This window comes from Mytilus californianus, unplaced genomic scaffold (assembly GCF_021869535.1).
Source record: "Mytilus californianus isolate M0D057914Y unplaced genomic scaffold, xbMytCali1.0.p SCAF_1, whole genome shotgun sequence".
In the NCBI taxonomy this organism is placed as follows: Eukaryota; Metazoa; Mollusca; class Bivalvia; order Mytilida; family Mytilidae; genus Mytilus; species Mytilus californianus.
In genome coordinates, this window is record NW_026262581.1 from 112,378,897 (window position 1) to 112,404,554 (window position 25,658).

The 25,658-nt window shown below is 30.7% G+C and overlaps 2 protein-coding genes across 9 annotated transcripts in view; one reads left to right on the top strand and one right to left on the bottom strand.

Moving 5' to 3' along the window:
* The window catches only part of LOC127711284 (zinc finger protein 277-like), a 295,784-nt gene that overhangs the window by 171,870 nt on the left and 98,256 nt on the right, over window positions 1-25,658 (top strand). The gene's annotated exons all lie outside the window — the stretch shown is intronic.
* Window positions 1-25,658, bottom strand: part of LOC127711014 (dedicator of cytokinesis protein 3-like) — a 131,477-nt gene that overhangs the window by 62,197 nt on the left and 43,622 nt on the right. For 5 of the 8 annotated variants that reach the window (XM_052216980.1, XM_052216972.1, XM_052216958.1 and 2 more), the window contains exons 12-30: window positions 25,057-25,126; window positions 24,455-24,609; window positions 22,945-23,076; window positions 19,190-19,314; window positions 17,549-17,647; window positions 15,974-16,037; window positions 15,239-15,345; window positions 14,350-14,533; window positions 12,488-12,585; window positions 11,919-12,011; window positions 10,980-11,080; window positions 10,230-10,308; window positions 8,697-8,752; window positions 8,041-8,152; window positions 6,432-6,624; window positions 4,360-4,493; window positions 3,536-3,565; window positions 1,649-1,774; window positions 815-958 (exon numbers count right to left, since the gene is read on the bottom strand). In XM_052216980.1, coding sequence (XP_052072940.1) covers window positions 815-958; window positions 1,649-1,774; window positions 3,536-3,565; window positions 4,360-4,493; window positions 6,432-6,624; window positions 8,041-8,152; window positions 8,697-8,752; window positions 10,230-10,308; window positions 10,980-11,080; window positions 11,919-12,011; window positions 12,488-12,585; window positions 14,350-14,533; window positions 15,239-15,345; window positions 15,974-16,037; window positions 17,549-17,647; window positions 19,190-19,314; window positions 22,945-23,076; window positions 24,455-24,609; window positions 25,057-25,126 — 2,102 coding nt within the window. The remainder of the gene's footprint in view (window positions 1-814; window positions 959-1,648; window positions 1,775-3,535; window positions 3,566-4,359; window positions 4,494-6,431; window positions 6,625-8,040; window positions 8,153-8,696; window positions 8,753-10,229; window positions 10,309-10,979; window positions 11,081-11,918; window positions 12,012-12,487; window positions 12,586-14,349; window positions 14,534-15,238; window positions 15,346-15,973; window positions 16,038-17,548; window positions 17,648-19,189; window positions 19,315-22,944; window positions 23,077-24,454; window positions 24,610-25,056; window positions 25,127-25,658) is intronic. The other 3 variants (XM_052216998.1, XM_052216989.1, XM_052216964.1) reach the window with 2 other exon arrangements.

Genomic DNA, 25,658 nt, shown 5'->3' on the forward strand with positions numbered 1-25,658 from the left:
TGAACCTTGTGGTTAAATTTCATAGAGATCCATTCACTTATACTAAAGTTATTGTCCAGAAACCAAATGTCATCGGACGACGACGACACCATGATAGCAAAATTTTTTGCAGTCGTATAAAAATAACTAAAGTAATGTACATTTGCTCATGTGACCTTCATCTTCTGGCATATGATCAAACTCCTTAAGATATACTGTACACCATACTATATATGCAGTTATCAGTTTCTGACAAATATACCAGTGGATGCAAACAAAGAAATTGATGCCAAAGTTATTTTAATAGTCCCCACCTGAGGCTGAATAGTAATCCTGAACATAGAACAACTATAGTAACCAGATGACAAAATATGTAAAAATGGCTTTTGTCAGGAGTGTAAGGTAGAAGGTCATCTCAAAATGTATGAAAATGTTATGGTGAAGAAAGTTTACAAGAGACTGTTTAGCAAATTCAGAACAAAAAACAACATTAAAAGAAAAAGTAAGAATAAAAGTTATAACATAATCTGATAAAAGAAAATGTTGAGAATTTTTTTTTTTCATTACAGATAGCTATCTTTTTATTAATTTCTTCTTTAAAATATTTCAGATGATGAATAAATATTGGATATGAAGACACAACAACACATGTTTAAGTTGGGTTAGAAGATAGAAGTTTTATGAATAACAAATTTTCAATCAAAAGTTGATGATCATGAAAGTTAATTATTTAGCATTATAATTATTATAGCAAAACTAACAATGTTCAGAGGTTCACAAAAGCTGACAGAGTTATATAAAAGTTTCTGGATAGTAATTTAAATTCAAACCATACAAGAAATTTAGGTGTATCATCTTTGGTTGTAATAACTTCAGAAGAAGGTCGACTAACTCCTTGAAACAGAGTTCGACTTCGTCTACTTTTTCTATCCAAGGTAGAACATGGACTACTATTTTCTGACATAGTTGGCTTTCTAAGCTAATAAATAATAGATAAATTTCATATGTATTTCAATACCAAAATATAAACAATGTTAAAATTAGACTGAAATTAAAGCAGTTTAACTTAAAATTTAACTTACGGTCCAGTGGCAAAAATTGTACAATTTTCTTTCTTAAAAATCAATGTGTTGTTGTGAGATAACTTTCTGTTTTTAAAGAAGTTAAATAATCATAGGGTCAACAACTTTGTTTTTTGATGTATACACCATTCAAATTGAAGTAATAAAAAAAATTGGTACCCAAATTACTATTTCATATTTAACGAAAAAAATATTTATTTAGCAACAACATATCAATTTCTCAGTTCAACAAATGGTTTGGTTTTTGAGGAAGGATCATTTTGGGACAACTCTTGGAATTTTTTTTTACTGATTTAAATTGCGTTCAAAACAAATATGAAGGTACATCAAATTTAAGCGATTTTATTTGATAATAATAAAAAATTGAAAATGTACACACATTTCTTTTCCTTATTTTTACTTCATGTTTTTTAACAAGCCAAATTTGCATGCAAACTCATAAAAATCTGCACCATATCCCATTTTGAATTTTATAAAATATTTATTTTCAATTTTCTAAAAAGACAGAAACAAAATTCAAAGTTAACTGTAGCAGAGACACCACTGCCAAAGAAAAGTAATTGATACTGCAAAGAGAGACAACTCACCATTACTTGAGGATAACTTTGTGGATTTGATATAAATTCTCCATCAGCCATCCTTGATATACTCTGTATAAGAACTTCAAAGAGGGATAGAGCCAATGTATTGATATCCTGGGATATACTCTTCACCTGAAATAACAGAAAAACTAATTCAAGGTCATCTGGTTTGTATCACTAGAACTGAACCAAGGTCAGACAGTGTTCCATCATGATTTGGTTGGTTCAGTTCAAACTGCATATTGGAAAGCATCAATTACATTGTATATAATCATGCAATTGATGTCTTAATAATAGGCCATGTAAAATTAATTTTCTGGTTCTCAGACACAGCTGTGTAAGCCAAAATCCTTCAGCTGGCTTGTTTTTTTTTTTTCTCAAACCAAAATAAATAGAACGTGTAAAATCTGCATTGTTCAAATTTTACCGCTTTCAAACTAATCAGAGCAATAACTCAGAATTTATTTTTCTGTGAAATGTTTGGGGGACTAGTTATTTGTCTTCTCCATATTGCAATCATGTTGTATTTACTTTGGCTTGGTGCATATTTATCATCCCTTGATATCTTATTCTTTAAAATAAATACTTTTATAATATCATCAAAATTATCAACATGAAGTGATATCCTCCCCCCTCACCATATTTTTAGATGTCACTGTCTGAGAATCAAAAAATATATTTAACATGGCCATACATAGAAAATGTTTGCACTGAATTCAATTGTCCAAAAAAAAAGTTTTTGCTGACTCAGCTGAAATTGATGCCACCAAATACTAAAAATTACAATTTTTAAATTTCTTATTTACAGTATATTGAAAAGTTTAACTTCTTTGAAATTTTGATATAAAGATTAACAAGAATGGACACATAAAATATCTGGCCTACATAATTCCTAACCTGTAAGCAATATCTTACATGTCAAAATCAAAGCCAAATATATCTGACTTACAAAAGGCAATGACAATCACATAAGACACTATAGGTATTAGGTATAAAAGACTACAGATAAAAGGTCTAACTTGGACAATTTAAAACCTGATCCAATCAAAAAACAATATGTCAATAAATGAACCACAAAATTTCAAGGGACAAAAGTCTGACAGGTATGTACACCTTATGTACAATTTTTCAAAAAGACATATATAGTTGACCCATTACATAAACATGTAGATAATGACCAACCAAGGCATGCAGCATTAAGGAATGATACCAAAAACTGGTTTTCTCGTAGTTAGAAAATTGTCCTGGTAGGCTGACACACTACTTGCAGACTGTTACCTTGTGAACTAGCACATCAAAAATCTGGCTCAGCACATTGGTCTAGTACTTAGCTGGGTTCATATTCATATTGCATTAACATGTTCTCATCCAGAATATGCATTTAATTTGCCACTGTACATAAAACACCCATCCATCATCATCATCTATACACAAATTACCATCAACACCAGATTAGCATGCCTATGTCTTGCCATCAGCAATGTTCATTACATGGTAGACAAAAACCGTACAAGAACAAAACAGATTAATCCAATGTGCATACACTGGCTTGAAATATTTCAACTAGTTAGTATGCTTAATTGAGACAAAGACAAAAATATACAACTATAAATGTATTTGTTTTAAACATAATGTTATGCAAAATAAAATAATTATTAGCCAGTCAGTAAATATTCCATAAGCATATTCAAAGCAAAAGCATCTTAGCATGAAATCACAAGGTGGGAAGGGATGTCATGATCAATTAATTATCGAAGATCATTTCCCTGCAAAACAAACATGAGAGCCTTCCTTACACAATATTATGCAGCTTGATTCTAACGTTAAAGAAATGCACACAAAATTAATTAGTGTTTACAACAACAACGATAGGTGACAGGACTTAGTACTTACCATTAGATGTGGTGGACATACTCTTTTTGTCTTAAATTAACAATTAAATTAAATATCATTCTACTGTGGATTCTTTTTTTTTTTGTGGATACCAATTTTAGTGGATTGAAGAAAATTGTATTTTTGTGGATATTGAATTTTGTGGTTTTGTTAAAATTTGCATACAAGCATATGAAAAATGTGTACTTCGTTAAACATTTAAATATGTGTTTTACCCATACCTACAACATCCATGAGAATTGGTGTCCCACAAATGATAATGAAACCACAGTATATCTCAATACAGTTGTAAAGCCTAAGTTAGGGCAATCAACATTGTTTATATGCTTATTAACCTATATTCTCGTTTCATAACTACTTAAAAGGTAAAAGTTTGGGACCTAATCAATTTGCTGTTGGATTTTTGGGCATTTCTACAACAGATAAGTCACTTATATCATTTAATTGTTCCAAAGTATGTGTATCATATGCATTTAGTGACATTTAAGAACAACCCCCACCAGACATGTCCAAAACCAGTTTTTCTGAAGCCATAAAAACAAAACACCCAAAAGCAAAAGCTTCAATCAAAGCCGAAATGCAATGCTTATATTTTACAAACATTCTTTATTTAAGAACAGAAATTGAAATTGTTGACTATGACTTAATTCTATTATTATGAAACAATCAGTGGTATATACAGAAAATACAAAGTAAAAAATGATATTCATAGAAATTAAAAGTTACCAATACATCTGATTGCATAGTACAAAATCTTTATAAAGTCAACTTTACTAAATCTGATAAGTATTTATAAGTAATTTAGTATTAAATGATAATTTTACCTCTTTCAGGTTAAAAAAAATCTCCAGAATATCTCCAAGAATTGAAGTAGCTATCTGTATGTCGAGGAAATATCGCTCTATCAGACATGCTTTTATATGGTTCAAACATAAGGATAATAAAGTACTCCGAGATTCTACAAAAATAAATGTATATTTTTATTTTAGACAAAAGTATATAACCAAAATGTTTATCCTTTAAAAAGATACTTCGTCCTGGAAATAACTAAGCAACTGCTCAAAAATAAGCTTTATTGATGACTATTAAATACTTCACAAAAAAAATGTTCAGCTAATCAACCAACACTTAATCAATTTGCTTAATATACAGATCAATTACTAGTAAATTTTCCAATTATAAAGATTTAAAATCTACTTTATTCTGTATTTATTTCACTGTTTTATGCTATAGAGTGAGAGACCCATATTCGCCCCATAATTCGTTCATTTCCACTTACATCCGACCTACATTCGAATATTTGGAACTTTTTATGAAGGTTTCAGAAATTTAACTATGTGAAAAAAATGTTCGATAAAGAAATTATCTTCAAAACATTGGTTAATTGTTCTAAAAATGAACGCAAACTCAAGAGGAAATCAAGTTGTTTGTGTACCATGGGGGACACATTTTCGCCGCAATGTATGATATGACCATCCTCATTATCCTGGTATATTATAAAAAACGAATGTTTGCAATTACATGAATTAGCTTGAGAGATCATTCCTATATGATTTTTTTCACAAATATTTACTTTAAGACCGCGCATGATTGCCATATAAGTCTTAAATAATTACCAAAATAATTTAAAAACACCTGCGTATTTCTCAATATGTGCGAATAACCTTGGAAATGGGGTAAAGAGGAATATCAACAGTTGTAACATTACAAACAGCCTTTACCATATTTTTAGGCAAGTATTGGGTAAAGGCACACAAATTTTACAGAAAAAATAGCAAAACGGCGAAAATGTGTCCAAGGCGAATATGTGCCACCCACTCTATGTCAATCACACAATAACATTAAAAATATATAATAGAAGCTCCAATTTTCAGTGATAACTATCAATACAATGCTTTGGGGCCCTTTATAGCTTGCTGTTTGGTGTGAGCCAAGGCTCCGTGTTGAAGACCGTACTTTGACCTATAATGGTTTACTTTTATAAATTTTGACTTGGATGGAGAGTTGTCTCATTGGCACTCATACCACATCTCCTTATATCTATTTACTCTTCAAAACCTTTAAAGTGAAATTTGTTTTTAAAGAGGAACATACAAAAACTTGGGAATATAACATAGATGCTGTCTTTACAGTCAACCAAATTGTTTTAAACAATGAAACAGTCCAAAATACGAAATTCTAAAACAGTACCTCCATTATACTTTTGCTTTTGAGCAAACAAAATTTTTATAGTACTTTGAGAACTGCTATATACATTAAGGAAGAAACAGATGTTTATATAAAAAAAGAACAATACCATTCTGGACCCAAGGTACGAAGAACAAGACTCAGTGCCATAAAAATTTGGAAATTATTAAGTGTCAGAATATCATCAATTGTAATAGCTGCAATCAACCAAATTGTATGAATAAGGAGGTTCCCATTGTTTATTAGAAAAATTCTGGGAATAGAATAGATTTATCCTTATAGCTAAGCCAGATATAGCAAAATTTGTGTATGGTGTTTCTCTCTTTTTGGTAGATATTTGAATATAATTATAAGGGGATATTCAGGTATAAAATGCAAAGTTTCCATAATGTTGAAGGAAAACTGTTGGAGTTACACATGACACAAACTGGGTACACTCTTATAGCATTCAATAACAAAAATGACTAAGTTCCTCACATGTAAAACCTGAGAAAATATTGTTCAAATCTGTTCAAAATGGGAGGAGCATTTATTTCATCTATATGTATTCATTATGCTAAGTTGGAAAATTTTGAAAGAAAACTGATAGCCTTTCAGATGAAACAAACTAGGTATCTTCTATGTGTTTTGGAAAGAACAGAGTGAAACAGATACTCATACAGTTAAACATTGCTATGTTAGACTTATTCAACAGCCGATGAAGCCATACCATCATCTCTAAACAGATCAGAGTTGACAGTTTTCTGTATAAATTCCATCTTGGTCCTTCTAATTTCAACAGGTAAATCTTTGGCTTTAGGTAAATGTGTGATCACGTCTCTGACTTGGTCTGCTAATTCTCTTTTGGTTATTAACTCCATCAGGGGTTCATAGCATTTGTGCAGATTTGATAAAAGTTCCATCTGAAAAATTTTATTATTGTTAATTGAAACAAACATACCTTAATTTTTTATATCATCAAATGATAAAATTTAGACTCTGTACGCAACATAGGATGGTGATCTCTATCCTAAACAGTTGCCATTAATATCACTCCATGCAATGCTTCAAACTATGATGACAATAATTGAGGGTGTCCACTCATTTGAGTTCCTAAATGCAAACACAGCCTTGTTGACAATGTTTGACTATGTCCAATCTCAGACTGAGTTCATCAATGTAAACCTAGCTGTGTTGACAATGTTGGACTATGTCCACTGTCAGACTGAGTTCATGAATGTAAACCTTGCTGTGTTAATAATGTTAGACTGTGTCCACTCTCAGACTAAGTTCATCAATGTAAACCTTCGACATATTGACAAGATAAAGAACAACAATAAAGGGGCATTCTTTTTAATATGCTGTCATTTTCAGGTATTTCATGGCATCATATACTACTGTCTCATATCTTTTCTCTCCTGTATTTGATAACAGAAGACTAGAAAGGACTCACTAACTTATGCAGATTGCTGCAGTCTGATTGATTGATTGTTGGCATTTAACACCACTTTCAGCACTATTCCCTATATCCTGGAGGCCAGTTTATATTGGCTGAGGAAGCCAAAGTGCAAAGAGAGAGCTATGACCTTTGATAGGAAAACTGGCAATCCTTGTCAATTAAGTTTAGAGTCGAAAGCATCTGCCACATGCAGTGTTCAAACTCACAACCTCAGTGTTGACAGTGTTTACATGAAGCTTGATACCAAATTTGAAGAAGGTTTGATTTGTAGTTCCTGAGAAAAATGACCAAAATTTTGTGGGAGGGACAGACAAACTGATGAGAATACACATACAAGGACAGATAGAAATAAACCAGTATACCACCCTCCTTTGGAGCGCGGGTATACATGTTGCACCATTAGTGATGCAAATGATTATTTATAATTTTTTTTAGAGTGAAATAATTCTATACAATTGCCAGAAAATCTTACACATTAATTGCTTGACTATTGTGTTATAACACAAAGCTATTAATCTACAAGAACAAATCTTTTCAAAATAGCTATCAATGTGAAAACACACAAACAATAATACCAACACCAACACAAAACCAACATATATCCCACAATCCCAAAGTTTAACTATAAATAATTATGACAAAAACAAAGAACTAAATTTTCAAAGTTCTTATTGTGTGAAAAAAAAAAAGATATTTAACCTTGAGAAGACGCACAACAAAGGGCTTTTAGGGGTGTGCTAAGTTATGGGAAAATGAATCTCACTTTGTACCCCTAAAATTTAACCACATTTGAGAAATCTCGGCTCCAAAACGAGCCATCAAACATATCCAAGTTTACTTCGCCCATCTATATTAAATAAACCATATATAATCAGCATACCTGAGAAATTTTAAGCTTTTCATCCTGTTGTGATAGCAGTCGTCCCATTTTTTCAAACAGGTGCTGAAGTTTTAATCTAAATTCTCTTTCTTTTTCTCTGTCATTAAAAGGGCTACAAAAGACAATAGATTTTAATATAACTATAGAACTGTACTGAAAAATTTTCACCTTAAAGCTTCATAGTTCATATTACTAGAAACTGAATTACTACTACAATGTACTGTGGATTCATTTATTTTTGTGGATACTAATTTTTCTCTGATTGAGGAAAACTCATATTTTTGTGGATATTTGACGTCATGGTTTTGCCAAAATCAGTATAGTAGAAGCCTATAGAAAATGTGTATATCATTAAATATTTTAATTTGTGGCAAACCAAAACCCACGAAAATCACGAAAAATGGTATCCCACAAATACAAATGAATCCACAGTAATATCACTATCATCAGAAAACTAAAATTTGAAAACCATATAAAGTATCACAATCATGATTAACTGCAGAAAAATGTATAGTTATTCTTTTGCTTTAATCCAAAAGAAACTTTAAATCAACAAAGTTCAAGTATTTGATAATAAAAAATAATGGGAATTGACACAAATTAACTATAGTTCAGATGCTAACAAAATATAGCTATAACAGTAACAGTATTTTTACCTTTCCTTTTCTAACTGTCTTGATCTTGTTATAAGTCTCATAAGTTCTCCAAGTACCTACAGTCAAAATCATTTCTTCAAATGTATCTTTAATTTAGATTTTGCATTTCTCACCTATGCAGGTAAAAGTATTACTGTTTGCATAATAAATGTTTTTTATCATATTCTAAACTTTGTATGTTTTCTTTTCCAAATATTTTCCATGAACATGAAACTTGAAGAATACTTTTTTTAAATTAACTATGATTTAGTTTCATCGATATGTCTCATAAGGCCAAAAGCATATACTATATGCATCTCAGTTGCAACCACCTAATCAAAATATTTTCTTATTAATTTTCTTATTTGGAAAAAAGTAATAGCAGGAAATTTGTCATTCCCTGGTTATGAGACAAATTGTGGTCCATGTAATTGAAACATTTTGTAAAAATTTAAAGCACTTCAAGTTTATATCAAATGTGATAAAGCAATTTCATAAATAAATGGAAAATGTGTCTATGGGCCACAGATGCCCCCGCTTGTAAATATGCATGAGTCAACATCCAGATGCAGGATACACGTAGTTAAGACCGTTTTGAGATTATAAGCATTGTGTATAAGTTTCATAACATTTGGTTGAGGCAAACTAAAGTTAGAGAATGGAAAAGAAAAATTCAGCAATTTTAATGTTTTTAAAGGGGCATAACTTATGAACACTAAAAGTGATACCACCCAATTTGGAACTTGATCTGTGTTTTGTGGTAATAAGCATTGTGTATAAGTTTTACAACATTTGGTTGAGGCAAACTAAGGTTAGAGAAAGGAAACCAATTTTGGGGACGTACGCGACGGACGGACAAGGATAACACTTTATACCCCCTCCGCTACGGTAGGGGCATAAAAAAGAGTCAATCTGGGTGGCATCTCCCAGACTCAGCAAAAACTTCAAAATAGGTCTGAGAAGCTATTAATTTTTTGTATGGTCTAATGCATTTAAAAATAATACTTTAAAATGATTCAATTTTTCATTCAAATTCATATTAAAGTTGCCTTTTGACTCATCAACTGAAATCTTATTTCTATTTAAAGTATCAAAGACATAGTATGATAATCTTTTGAAAGCAGATTAATTTATAGCAATCTAAGTTCTAATATGTAAGTTCCTGCATCTTCACTGATTACTTCGTGTAATACTTTGTTTTGTTTGGATATACAACTTCTCGAGGCAATGTCTATATTACTCAATCAGATGTACACTGCTCTAGTTGTAATTTGTTATTGTTTAAATTATGGTTAAAATATTCATCCATTTTTTTCTGCAGCTGGATAAATTCTGCTTGCAAAACATCTATATAAGGAAATGATTTCCTAGTTTCCTTGGTTTCTTGTGGACCAATGGACCAATTAGATAATTTAACTTCTGTCCTAATAAATTGTATTGTTAATCTTAGCATCCTTGTAAATAATACCCAGAATATGAACATTCACAATGTCAAAAGCGGTGACTTATATAAGGTTTCACTATTTGTGAATTGGATAAGTGTATAATTCTTACCTTCATGGCCATAGACAAGGTGAATGCTTTCCCTTCACAGAATTGTTCTATACCAAAAGCAAACTGGTTCATTAAATGTCTGGTGAAAAAAAGTTTGAATTATCATCTGAATGTGAATTTACTGAATAACACTAAGAAAGCCTTTAAAAACTAAACAAAATAAAAATATATTTAACCCTGCAAGATACAGTAGTGTATGTTAAAAGATATGACTATAACATTGGAGTTGTACAGTGATAGGATGCTGGTTTATATTTTCAGCTTATTATAAATATATTATGCCATAGCTCCCCCAATAGTTTCCTCTTTATACACAATACAGTATATGACATATATGTACAAATCATCTTCCATATATTAACTACAGAGCTTCTTTATCTATCCATCTATGACTTTCACTAACATATCTATAATCCTAGTAATTATTTTAAATAAAGCCATCCTTTTGCTACTGGAAAGATAACAGCAAGTCATAAAAAGGGTACAGCTTGATAAAGGAGTTGTGATCAATGACTGTCGTATTTTACCATTAATGCATGTTTGTTGTAATTTCTGAATGCACTAAGATTTTGTTGTAAATCTTTCAAGTGTACAGTGTATTTATTTCATCCAAAATGTTTATCTTCGACAGTAATGATTTTTGATTGCTTCAATTTAGGTTAAAAATTTGACAAAAATCTGTCACTTCTATCTTTAATATTATTCAACCTTTACCAATTTAAAGCAATATAATTATGACATATAACTTACTTGTAAACATTAGGAAAAGAAAAGGTCTTTTCTAAGTAGTCCTCATAAACTGGTCTAAAATTCTCAAATCTTGTGTCCAATAATAAATTCAATATAAATACCTATAAAATATGAAATAATTTGTTTGCTTTTATTTGTATACATATAAAACTCCCTATTGTTCTATGATTCTATGAAATTTATCCCAAATGGATCCCATCTTTTTCAATATATCAACCTTATGTGGGAAACTACATGCATCTTAATAGGAAATGAATATGAAACCTGCTTTGAACTAGACATACATGCTAGATGGATTTTTAAAGTGCTAGTTCACAAGGTAACAGTTTGCAAGAAGACATGTCAACCTACCTGGATACATTATTTTGACCCTGAGTCTTTGTTCTTACTCATTAATTCTGCATACTTAGGTGAGAAGTAGCAAATACCAATGTTCCAGTCGTTGGTTGACCTGGGGGAGGATCCCAAACTTTTTGTAATACAAAAATAAAGTGCATTATTTTGGTAAAATTTTGTTGTAAAATATAAATGTATAATAGTGTTCTGTATATCAAATAGATAAACGGGACCAAAGTGTATTTTTGTGTTTTTTTTTTTATTTGTCATGACTTTACGTTAGCAGTTAGTGCTGCAGTCTTAGAATTTAATACAAAATGCTTAACTAAAATTCATATCACTAACACCAACCTTGTATCACCCAAACTGTTATCTCCCTTATTAGAATACCTTAACTATAGTGCTTAACATTTGTTTAAGTAGAATTTAAATAAAATCTACAAGATATCATAAAATAATATTTGAAAAATCTTCAAACAAAATCATCCAAAAACAAGAGAATTCAGAATATAACAGATAGACTGTGTATGGAAAATAAGCTCTCAATACATCAATGATATTTTCATATGTAGCTGCTTTACGATTCTTAACAATTATACTTACAATAACTTGAAACACTTTGGAACAATATGGAGCTTTATTTGTACATCCATCATCCAACATCTCTAAAAGACGGTCCATAATGTTCTGTAAAAACTGAAAATCAAAACATATATCATAATCTACTTTTATTTAAAAAAAAACACACACAAAACAATTGAGAAGGGTCATTCAGGGTCAGTTACAATACAACATATCTGTGATAATCAAATAAGTTAATAAAATGTTACTCATTTCAGGAGTGACCACTGTAAGAAAACATTAGGGAAGGTAAGTATTCTGGAAAATTATTTGAACTCTTTCTGTCAAATTTTTGTACATATGGAAGGGAAAAGTGAGTATATATCATAAAAATAACTTTACAATTTGGGAAAATATGCAATTACAGTCAAACCTGGTCAGGTCACCCTCATCTAGTCCTGCTAAAGTAATACATATGCACTTTGAACCTCCATTTAAAGGCAACCACACTTATAAGGTAAATTAACTCTTGTCCCAAGGGTGACCTTCATATACATGTTTTACTGTACATATCTACAAGTTAACAAATACATATTCAGTGACATATGTACCTTCATCACTTCAGTGCCTTGTACACTCATTAGTTCATTCAGATTTTTATCTATATGACTTTTTTCTTCCCTCCAGTTTAAGACTCCAAGGAGCTCAGCTAAAAATAAAAGGAATGAATATTATACATTTATTTCCCGAGTCTGAGGGAGATATGAAGATTTGTTCTTCATAAGCACCGCCTCTACTTTGTTTATTACCTGTGAACATAAAATATTAATTTACATACATTTTTTTCTTATCAGCTTGTCTTTATACCTAAACACGACATAAACATTGAAAAAACATTTCTGATCAAAAGTTAATTTTTCATTTGTTTTTTACTTCTGAAATAATTTTGAACACTATAATGACTTTACTTTAGCTATTTAAAAAACGTTCATACATTATGAACATTAATCACAGGTAACCTTGCACGATGAAGTACTGATGTTCAGAGGGGAATATGATACTCAGAGGGGAATATGAAGTTTTGTTCAATGTCATGTGGAATGGTCTCAACCAATCAAATGCTGATTTTGCTATCAATATTTACATACAGTGGAATAAAATGTTTTGAATATTTGTGCTTTATCACTACACAACTCTTTAGGATACAACACCCTTACTTTTCAGCATAAGCTTCTTCAGCATTTGTTTTTAAAGTTCAGACTATTCCTACCATGACAAACCAACACATTATTTGGAATGATCACATAGTATCATAAATGTCCTATGGATCATTAAGGCCAAAATTGGTCAAAAGTTGTCCAATGAGTTTGAGAAGATTTATTATGTTTTCTTATCCATTTATATGTTCTATATCTATGGAAGGTTGTTTTGGAGGGAGTAAAATTTCACTACTAGTATTTTGAAGTTGAAATGTTTGCCAAAAAATCAACATGTTAAATTTTGTTACTTACAGAAATAGAAAGATAAATTCCTTTACATGAATATACTTTAGTAAAGAAATAACTCATGCAAGCCATAAATGTGTTGGAAATATTCACATGGCCTGTGCAGTTATGTTCAAATCTTATCTGGAGTGTTAGCAAGGGATCAAATTAATGAATATAACGCCCTAGGCCATGTGAAAATGATTACAAATCTATGGCTTACATTAATTATTTTGATTCTAATAGGACAAATTTGGTAATTAAAAAAACTGAAGCTATGGTAAGTATGCCGTGTTTGGCTGTTCTATTATACTCCCTGTTAGATAAAGCTAAAAATTTCCCATAAATCAATAGCTTGCATGAAAAATTTCTTAAATAACCTCTAAAAAAATGTGTTTAATTCTTTTAATTCTCAACCCCAACATTTGCCAAAAAAATTTACATTTCTATTTTTTCTTCTTAAGCTAACACAACATTTTGTAACTAAGGAGCTGTCGTGTTGACTTGCAGAAATCAGTAAATGTGCAAAAAATGCAATAGAATAAAAAATAAAACAACACCGACCTCAAAACTTTTGATTTTGAATTTGGAGCGTTCACATAACGGAAAAAACCTTCAGCTTGAGCATTTTCATTTGTATGGTTTTAGTGCGCCAAAACCATTAAAGGAATTTTGGGGAACTTTATTTTATTTGGATTTTGTTGAGCTTTAATGCATAAATTCTTTTCGGTATTAGAATAAGAATAATGGTTCTGTAGTTTCTTTTGAATTGCAATTTTTAACACAGGGAAATCAGCATAGTGTTTGCACATAGATTACAATACATGTGGATTTATGTGGGATTTATATTGTAACAACCATTATTATGTACATCTCTGAGTCTGCGCTAAGTATAGATATATCAAAATATTTATCATAGTGTTGTTTACAAAGCGAAATAAGTATTAGAATTAGTATTTAACATGTGTGTACTTTAATTTCTATCTTACATGTCTGTGTAAACTTTGTAGAACATAAAAGAGTTCTAATTCCTATATGTTCTCGATAATGTCTGTCATAGGGCAATGATGTTGGCGACTGTGCAGATGACTGTTTAGTGGTCTCACCATAATCTTCTGCCAGAAATGGTATTTTGGAATATTTCTCAAATTTTATCTTCTTTTCATCTTCACACTATAAAATGAAACCAAGACATGCATCATAATAAAATGAAATAAGAACAATATTTTACTTAGATTTATCAGTTAATCATTTTGTTTTAATTCTTCTTTTATGTTAATAATTATTTGCACTGCAGGGAATATGCACAGGAGAAAAGGCATGAAAAGCTGTGTCTGACATAAATCATATTTCACCATTATAATCCTTTTGTATATTGCAACATCATTCAACAATTTCTTTATATTAAAATTACCAATATTTATAGCTTGATATATCATGCCTTTATATCCTGAGGTTCAAAAAGATTTCATTATGAATGAAACATTGTATATATTTCTATAAAAGTAAAATCCAAATTAAATGCCAAATATGGCTCCTTGCAACACACAATGACAAAGCTACAGAACTCTAAAATAATATTTCTTTATTCTAATGAGAGAAAAAAATAACGGAAAAATGCCAAGAGTGTATTATTAAAACCGTACAACTTTTATTTTTTAATGCCATAGAGTTGATTTGCTGAAAACGTTTAAGTTTCAATAAATATTCAATAAATACATGTATAGAATAATAACAAGTACTTATGTAAAAGTTTTAATTTGGTTTTCCTTGCTTTAAAGTATAGTTCAATTAGAAACATGTGTTGCCATAAAAAAGATAAAACAGGAAACTGTTGGTATGAAAAAGGTCTAAAATGCAATCCAAATCTTATCTTACCTTAAATATACAAAGATTATGAGATCCATCTTTGATAACAATTTGTAAATCATTAGTAACTCTCATAAAACCAAAACCATAAAGTTTCTTTTCTGCTCTGTGTCTTGCTACAAATGTATTTAATGAACAACATTAAACAGATATAAAATATGGGATGATTGGCATTTAAATGACATCAAATAATAAAATATATTGTAAGCAGAAAGTTTTGATTTTATTTGTTGAATTTATTTACATCTTCTTTACTAGAAATGATTTAGAGCAAGTCATGTCTTTAGGTTACTTTTAGATGTGAGCTTTGGTTTACTTGTTATAATGCTGTCTCATTAACATATACCCATTTCTCCATTTATTCTTATCTTAAGATGGCTTTTTATTTTATTGTATTGTCCTATTGTTGTCATATTGATGTTTACATTTATGAATTTCAATGTGGTGTGTAATTGAAAACAGTCAGAAATTTTAGTGTACATCTGGAAAAAAAATTACTAGTATATATATATAAATGTAGATATTTTTGTAGATACAAATCTACAATACTATTGTGAAGGGCTCACATATTGTTTGATTGAAAAAACCCTAACCAATAATGTTTCTAAAATGAAATCAAGAAAATGTCTAAATTTACAGTAATCGATATGATAAGCTTTTTTATAGAATTTTTTGTTTTTTATTATTAATATCATCTTCTTAAAAAACAAACTAAGAAGATCTAAGACACATTGAATAATATACCTTGACAATGGTAAACATCAAATCTAATGTGAGATCCAGGAAGTTCATCCATTGGTAATGAGATCTGAAAATATAACAAGCAAGGGTTAAATAATCTGTTGTTCAACTTCTTTTTAACTCGTGGTTAAATTTTCAGTGAATGTTCATTTTTCTCCTGTCCTAAAAAACTGTTTGGTCAATAAATATGATTTTAACAGAAAACAACCTATTTTAAATTTTAACCAAGGGCTATGATATTTATCCATAGGTTAAAATTTAACGAAGAGATGAACAACTGGGTCCAAATATCTGATCACAATTATTCCTTTGAATTTGGTGAACTTTCCTTATGCAAAGTTTATCAAATGAAATCATGAAAAATAACAAACCACGAAAATAGGGAGGATTGAGGACTTACAAACATGTTTTACCAAGCCACATTCTTTAAGTGCCTATCCCACGTCAGGAACCTGAAATTCAGTGGTTGTTGTTGGTCGCTATCTGTCATACATTTTATTTGTTTATTGTTTTGTCATAAATTAGGCCATGGTGGGGCCTTTTACAGCTGGCTATATAGTATGGGTTTTTCTCATTGTTGAAGGCCTCACATTGACCTGTAATTGCTTACATCCACCTTATTTGGTAGATGGTTGTCTCATTGACAATCATATCACATTACCTGATTGTTACATGAAGCAAGAAAGATAGGTAAGAATAATTTTATGGCTGCATGTGAATCTGTCAGTCAACATGTACAGTAAGGATGCCCTTTCAGTCACTCTGGGAAGCTTAGAGCAAATAAATGGAGAATGAGTCCATGGGACACAGATGATGCCCCTGCTTGCATGCAACATTATAAAGGGATATAACTCAAGAACTGTAAAGGTGACGCTATCCAAATTCAGACTTGATCTGAGTTTTGTGCTAATAAGCATTGTTTATAAGTTTCATAACATTTGGTTAAGGCAAACTTAAGTTAGAGATTGGAAAGAAATATTCAGCAATTTTTCCATTTGTAAAGGGGCATAACTCTAGTACAGTAAAAGTGATGACACCCAAATTCAAACTTGATCTGTGTTTTGTGGTAATAAGCATTGTTTATAAGTTTCGTAACATTTGCTTGAGGCAAACTAAAGTTAGAGAACGGAAACCAATTTCGGGACGTACGTACATACGGACAGACATACAGACGGACAAGGGTAACACTTAATGCCCCTTCTGCTGGGCGGGGACATAAAAATTAAACATTGAATATATTAGGTTACTCCTCATATAGTTTTATATGTTTTATATGCCTTACAATATAATATGTATAACAAGAATGCACGTGTTGTCATTCTAATCATTGCCCTTCTCCTTATTCAAAGTATCAGAAGCAGGAAGAAGTAGGTGTCTGACAGATTTAGCTAGCACAACAGAAGGATTGACGGACATAAACAGGAATGAACATACAAGATGAATGCACTACAGCCCCACTCCTTGAGTGAGGGTATAATAATTTGAAAATTTCATTGTTAATTGTTCCAATGCTTGGGTCTTTCAGTAATAAAGTTGCCATATGACAGTCCATTATGATACTGACACAAATATACATACCTTAATTGTTTCTTGCCATTTTGGCTGGTTGTCATGGTAAAATACACAGGATGGAAAATGAACTAGTGGATCATCTCCGCAACCATGGTGTATACAATTCTAAAAATAAATATACATCTCTTAAACAATGAGTCAAATCTCTCAGCTGTAGAAAAATTATAATATTAATAAAAGTATCAATGAAGGAAGAAGCATAATGTTCTTACTGAAGTAAAAATAAATGGATGCTTATGCAATAGCACATCAAATAGCAGTGACATCTTCATGATGCTTATGCACTAGCACACAATATAGTAGACACTTCTTCATGATGCTTATACAATAGCACACCAAATAGCAGATACTTCTTCATGATGCTTATACAACAGCACACCAAATAGCAGATACTTCTTCGTGATGCTTATGCAATAGCACACCAAATAGTAGACCCTTCTTCATGATGCTTATACAATAGCACACCAAATAGCAGATACTTCTTCATGATGCTTATACAATAGCACACCAAATAGTAGACCCTTCTTCATGATGCTTATACAATAGCACACCAAACAGCAGACACTTCTTCATGATGTTTATACAATAGCACACCAAACAGCAGATACTTCTTCATGATGCTTATGCAATAGCACACCAAATAGCAGAAACAATATAGAGCGTGATATTATAAATGTGGTTGGCGTGGTCTGTTTTGCTGTCTTATATTTTTGATAATTCCTGATATTCTTTTTATGTATTACTTGTCTATTTATGCAGACCATATGTTGATCTAAAGATGTCTTGTCACTTTTTATATGTTGATGGGTTGTTGTCTCATTAACATATATCCCATTTCTTTCATTCATATCTAGTCAGAAAATTTAACCCTTAATTATATAGTCAGTACAGCATAATTCATGGTGCGAAAATTCATAAACTTATACGCACGGATCTTAATGCAAAGCATATGATTTATCAATATTCTGTAAATAATTGATTGTTGTCAAACATCCAGCAGCAGATATAACTCGCTAGTTAACAAGGTAACAGTCCAAAATAAGGTACCAGTCTATTGTGGAAGACTGTATGTTACACTCTGGATGCCTTTTGGTTATTTTGGTGTGTTGGGTTGCTGTCTTATTGATGTATAGCCCACCTCTCCTAATATTTATATGTCACCATACTAGAACACATTATTTAGACTCCTAGCTCACCAGTATTTGCTCCTATTCTTAATGCAGCAAGACTGGTTGAGAAGCAACAAATACCAATTTAAAGTCTCTTTCATACCCAACTAGAGATATACTCATGACCTTCAAAATTTGTTGAATCATGACAGATGGTGTGGGGCCTCATATACTGCATATAATTGATACATGAATGCTGACCAAAATGTAATAAAACTATCAGAGATCTGTAATAAATATTCATTTCGGAACAGATCTCTTTAATAAAACTTAAAATTCAGCATTGTCAATAGCAAAGGACTACAAACACACATAGTAAACACTTTATCACCAATTAAATACAGTTCTCTTTTGTAAAGCTAGTATAAGTTCATATTTCCATAGTTGCAACATTGTGCTGATCATCAACTATGTGCAATTTTATTTATCAATGTTTTCCCTAAAATAATTAATCTCGTCCTTCATGCACAGTACTTACCTCAACTACTTTTCCTTTAGAATTAAAAACTGTTACAACAACTTCAACATTCTTTTGAGATTTTTTATTTCCTCTTTCAAACTGAGCTTCTGACAATGTCAAATAGATGTCATTTCTAACTTCACCTGAAACAATATTAAACCACTGTCAGTAACAAGCAAAACCTGTAATGGTACAAAACTGTAATGAATGATTCCTTTTGATTTTATACAAGTTCATTTCCAAATGGAAAGTCACTGTCAAAGTCACCTATCAAATGCTATAAATGAAGCTTAACGTGTTAATGTTCACAAAAGAGAGCTAAAATCAAAATAAAGTTTGAAATGCCAACCATGTTTGAATACATGATGAGCTATTGTCAAAAGGGGTTTACAAAAAAAAAATAGTTGAAATTATCTAGGATCAACTTAGCTTTATTATGATAAATTTCTCTGTATAATCCTATTTCAAAAGACAATTTATATCATCAAGTAACATAAAGATATCACACATATCCAATTGACACATATATCAAAATGTTTTTAATAATGTTGGGTAAAACATACAATTAAAGTTTATGTGAAACATTCTTACACTCTAACACAATTAGGTGTTTAGTTTTTAAGATGACTCTCAAACATTAATAACGTAATCATTATAATCATGCACCACAATGCATTTCCTACCATTTTTTTTACAATCCAATTTACTTCGTCATGCTACAACAAATTTACAACATACTGAACTGATTTCTACTTTTCTTTTACATAGTTATCTCCTTTTGTGCCCAGCTATTAACGAAACTGAATAAAATTGAGCTTTTACTTTTCCAACTCACTGTTTCAGAATCTGATGCATTTTGGGTGATATTTTTTTTTAAAGCACACACCAAAATGTTGTAATTGGTTAAAATAGCTCTAAACAATAGAAATTTATCGAATGACATGATGTTATTTTCATTATGGGGTACGAACAATGAAATTACCCATTGTCCTGTAGATTTTGAAATGGTAAATTATAACACTGTTTTACTTTTGAAACATATTCCTAAGAAAATATTTGGGTGAATATTTTGAATTTGGGATATGAAATGAACAATTCAAAAATCTCTGCAAACCCTCACTTGCAACATCATAAATAACATTCTACTAACATACTTTTAACTTATTCACTTTTTTTAACATGCTACAAATACAATGGCAATATGAAATATCACCACAATAATAAAAGAACAGATTTCCAATGTCTCCCGGTGTTGCACATATTTTATCCGTTCAAGGTCAATAACTAAAACGCATTGCGCTGGGGACAACAACCACATAACTGGTTATAGACAACACAGATACATATACACCAACATGGTTGAAAGGTCACAAAGCTCACAACACCAAGAACTTGCATTGTAAAAAATAAAATTATCACAATGTTACAAGAATATTAATTTTGTAGTAAATGTAAAATGATTGCTATTGTGTAGCTAAATGTCTCCTGAGCTATTTAAATGAGGAATTAAATTTGGTGTCACAATGCGTCATCGTGGTATGAAGAGTCAAAATATGGTAAATGTCCCATAACTCCCTTAAAAATGGTCAAATCAAAATGATGGCAAACATTACTCCTACTAAATTGTTTGGATCAATATGACAGTATAATATGGTAAACTACACATGATGGCAAACAATGGTACCAGGTATGAAAGCTTTCTGTCAAATAGTCTTAAAGGAGTTGTGTACACAAGGTGTTATGGTCACAATACTCCAAAAAATAGTCAAAATCCCATAACTCTGGTAAAAAAGGACGCAACAAAACGATGTTGAAATATGATCAGCTACACAATACCGCAACAATCTTACCAAGTATGTGAGTTTTCTGTCAAACAGTCTCAGAGGAGTTTTGTTCATAAGGTGTTATTGTCACAATATTAAAACAAATGGTTAAAGTACCAAAACTCCTGCAAAACCTATTGTCAAATCAAACTCAGGACATAGCATGAACAAGAGAAAATGACTACAAATAAAACAACAATATGAAAGCTTTATGTCAAACAGTCTGAGTAATAACGTGTTTCAGAAGGAAGGATGAAGACCATAACTATATCCCCCGCGATGCTACATGCGAGGGGAGGGACAATTAGATATTTCACAGTTATTCTTCATTTTCTGTGAAGCAAATAACAAAAACAAGCTAAATTGAAAAAATTAAGGAAAAATTTCCAGCAAAATCAAAAGAAGGCTGAAAGATGTCCGTAAAAGAATTTTCAACAAATATAAAGCTACTGTTGTACCATTGGCAAAGCTTAACAAAAACAAACAATGATGAAATAAACATGATCAAAACTAAAATAGGAAGTGCAAAACTTTACTTCCTCTTAGAATAGTCTGTGAAAGTTCCTTTTGTTTCTGTCAAAAAGTGTACGAGTAGCTACAGGTTATCAAGTGTTACAAAGACGGGCAACAATACAAGTCAGTTGAAGATTGCAGATAGTGTTTCTTATGTATTTAAAACTGTGATATATTTATGATTGATTTTCTGTATAACTACGGCATAGAACCTGATACTAGCATATATCTTACAAATTTTCTGTATCTCTACAGCACAGAACATGACACTAGCTTACAGGTTACAGATCTTTAAAGCACGTATAAACTGATTATGCTAGTTTTTCTTGTGAAAAGCTTTATTTTATGAACTAACTCATATTCGGGACTATTGGTTTTTTCTCACAAAGTTAGTGTCACTCTCTTCAAAGTATGCATTTTATTTTGCAATTTTGCCAATTACCAATTTTTTCATGTTGATCAACAAAAACAGGCTAATCTATTTTAATATGAATTCATAACTAAATATCATTTCAATACTAACCAGTAGAATGAATTACAGTGTATAATTCAAGACATTCATATCATTAAATGTACTATTATAACTAATTTTTGCATTCCCAAGAAAAGTGTCTTCTTTTTCATCTACTAAAAACCTAAGATAACTTGTAACTGTTTCATCAAAAACAAGGATTGAAACATGGCAAACTAAAATGACATTAATCCTTATTAAAACTGTCAAATTACCCCTGATCACTGTGTCCACATAGAATGCTTTAAAAAATAAATTCAGGATTATATAATAATCATGTGACAGCTGACATTATTACCTAGGCCATAGCCTTTTCAACAAGTAATGCACAAATCAATGAAAGAATGAACTAACATATAAATGAATGCAATGTACAAATGAATGAATGAACTCTACAAACTAACTTATTTAACAAATATCTTAATGTTCCTTTGATTTTGTTTTTCCAAGTGTATGCAGGGATTTTGTTCCATGAATAAATAAACCAAATCCTTTCTATTCCATTAAATGCTTGAATGAATGTATGACAGGAACAAAAGGAATGAATTAATGAATGAAAAAATGAATGAACGAATGAATGAAAGAATGAATGAATGAATGAATGAATGAAAGAATGAATGAATAAATGAATGAAAGAACGAATGAATGAATGAACGAACGAACGAAGAAGTGTGAGTTTAAATGTAATATTTGAACCATAAATAGCAACAGATGAAATATTCCTACCTTACCTACATTTTATGCTTTAAATAACAGCCATAGTGATCAATGTAAATATGATTAAATGATATATTTCAAAATTGAATTGAGTGATTGAATGAAATTGAATGAAATTAATATATACTGCATATGATCTTCTAAGAAATGAAATAAAAAATAAGAGTTACAAGAATGCGTTATCTTTGAACATTGAGGTATTTCTTTACCTGGATTGATGACATCAAACTGGCTGAGCTTAGGTATAATTGTGATATCTTTTGTAAACAACACCGGGTAATCTGTTTTTACTGCCTGTAGGTCACCATCATAAACAGACACATCAAAGGTCAAGGACATTCCTTCAAGTAAAAATAAAACTTCATTTTTGCTGAGTTCAACTGCAAAAGTACAAATTGAACAGTTACATAAAAAAGGGGATATAGTTAAATAGTTTTGGTTTTGTAAGCAGCAAATTGATTTTTAAAGTATTTTCTCACTGTATTACTGAGTTTGACAACCACGATTTTATCATTACCTTGGCTAGTTCCTTTTCATGAATGAAGTGCCTTATCATTGTTTTGACTCATTTTACAGAGTAAAATAATGTCAAGTTATTGAATTTCCTGACAAAGAAGAATGTCAAAGCTCAGTATTGTATAAGATAGATTGTATTGATACATGAAATGTGGCAATGGACAAATGGGTGAAAATAGGTCATTTTGCTGAATTCTCAACATATTTGATTACCCACCGGATGATTTTAGGTGGGTGAGAAAATTCAAAGATGACTTACAAATGACTTACAAATATTGGGTCAGTTGACAGGTTTGAATTACTATGAATTCAAAATTTTTACATACATTCATTATTGAAATTGTTGGAAAATGAACACAAATGTGAGATTGATTATTGCAATTTCAGGAAATGTAGCATAGAAACAATCCTATTAAAATTAACATAGGAAGCAAAAACAGTAAAAATCTAATCTTTTAAAAATGGTAGCTTTGTTCATTGACAAATTGCAAAAGTTAGAATTTGGATTAAGCAGTATGTATAGGGAACTGAAGTCAGTGAAAATACAATATTTTCCAGATTATGACTTAAAAAAGAAAAACATTCATCATATGGACCAAATAGGTTTTAGGAAGGAAAACCTAAATAATCATTTTTCATTTGGTCCTATCATAAAGACAGCAGAATTCAAATCTAACAGGATTTAAAGGATGCGTTCTTGCTGCACTTGCATTATTAACATTAATGAATTGTCTCTGGCTCTCCTGAGAAGTTGGAAAAAAATATCTGACCAGCTGAAACATTTTGATTTAATGAAAAAAACTGCATATAGTACTGTAGAGACAATTGTTGTACATTGTATTGTTGTTTGAGTACCTATGATATTGTTGTTTAAGTATCTAGCATACTGTTGTTTAAGTATCTATCATACTGTTGTTTAAGTATCTAGCATACTGTTGTTTAAGTATCTATCATACTGTTGTTTAAGTATCTAGCATACTGTTGTTTTAGTATCTATCAAACAGTTGTTTTAGTATCTAGCATACTGTCTATCTAGTAAATATCCTCTTCAAAAGCAAGTTTCTTTTAGAATGAATTAACATTATCATTGTGACTGTATGAAATAAGTAGAATGAATACCATCGAGCTGTTAAATAATTAGATACAATGGTATAGAATGGTCAAAGTGTAGCTAAATTTGCCACTACAGTTGACAGAACCTACCCACGTTAGCTCCTGTTTTACTTAGTGCTGAACTGCTACCTAATTTTGAACTACTACTTATACTACTACCAACACCTGAAGAAACACCTGGATTGCTCAATTTTTTAATCAGATCTTTATGTAATTCTGGAAAAGTTCCCTCATTTTCTATACAACTGAAATATAGAAGAAACTTTGAACAAAATATTTATTGAAACTATAACTATACGTAGTATCTTATCTTACATAAATATTATCAAAAATAAGTTTTTGAAACTGAAGGCATTAATGTTTTAAGAATTATACAGACAATCTGAAATCTTGGAGATAGATCAAGCTTATACTAGAAAATTACTAAAACAGAAATTCAAACTTAAGGTAAAAGCTATTGTGTGATTGGTTGCTCAGTAGTCATACATTACTGTACAAAACAAAATTATATGAATAGGTCACATTGTGAAAACATGATGGAACTAAGGTTATAAATTCCTAACTGCATATTCACCAAAACATAAGGAACCTTCTGCAAACTGAATCAGTAATGATGGGGCAAAAACTGCAATGAATTCCTTTGTGGGCTTTCCAGAATGACTTAATGTCTATGTACTTAAATATTTTATTACCTTGTGATATTTATTGTGCAAAAGCAGGAATCATCGTTCATCCCATTCTTGACATCCTCTATACTTAATACTGAAAAAATAAAATACATTTACATGAAAATTAACAGAGAATTCCATGTGATAGCAGCTGAGAACCCCAAAGAAATAATGAATGAAAGCTTACAATACCATTACAAATATGTATATTTTCTTTGGTTAACAAGAATAATGTGTATACACCTTTTTTTGTTAATTTTTAACTGATTTTTTTCAGATGGAATCATATGGAATTTTTTACAAACAATGACAAACAATGAGCAATTGAGACACATAATGAATATTCTTGCTTAACTTTGAATAACTTGTATGCTGACTGATAACTGTTATTCCTTATATTTCTTGTATTATATTTTGTAATTGGAAGATCTGTTTCTATACCATCTTTAATATTCTCAACCAAGGCCTGCTTCAGCAAAAACAACATCATTGTAAAAGATCATGCTTTCAGATGACTGAGTGATCAAATTGTCCAGGCAGTTTGTAAACATTCATCTGTACAAATCACACTAGTCTGTCAAATCAATTGCAAAAATATCAAGGAGCACTTGATCTGCTGGTTTGTG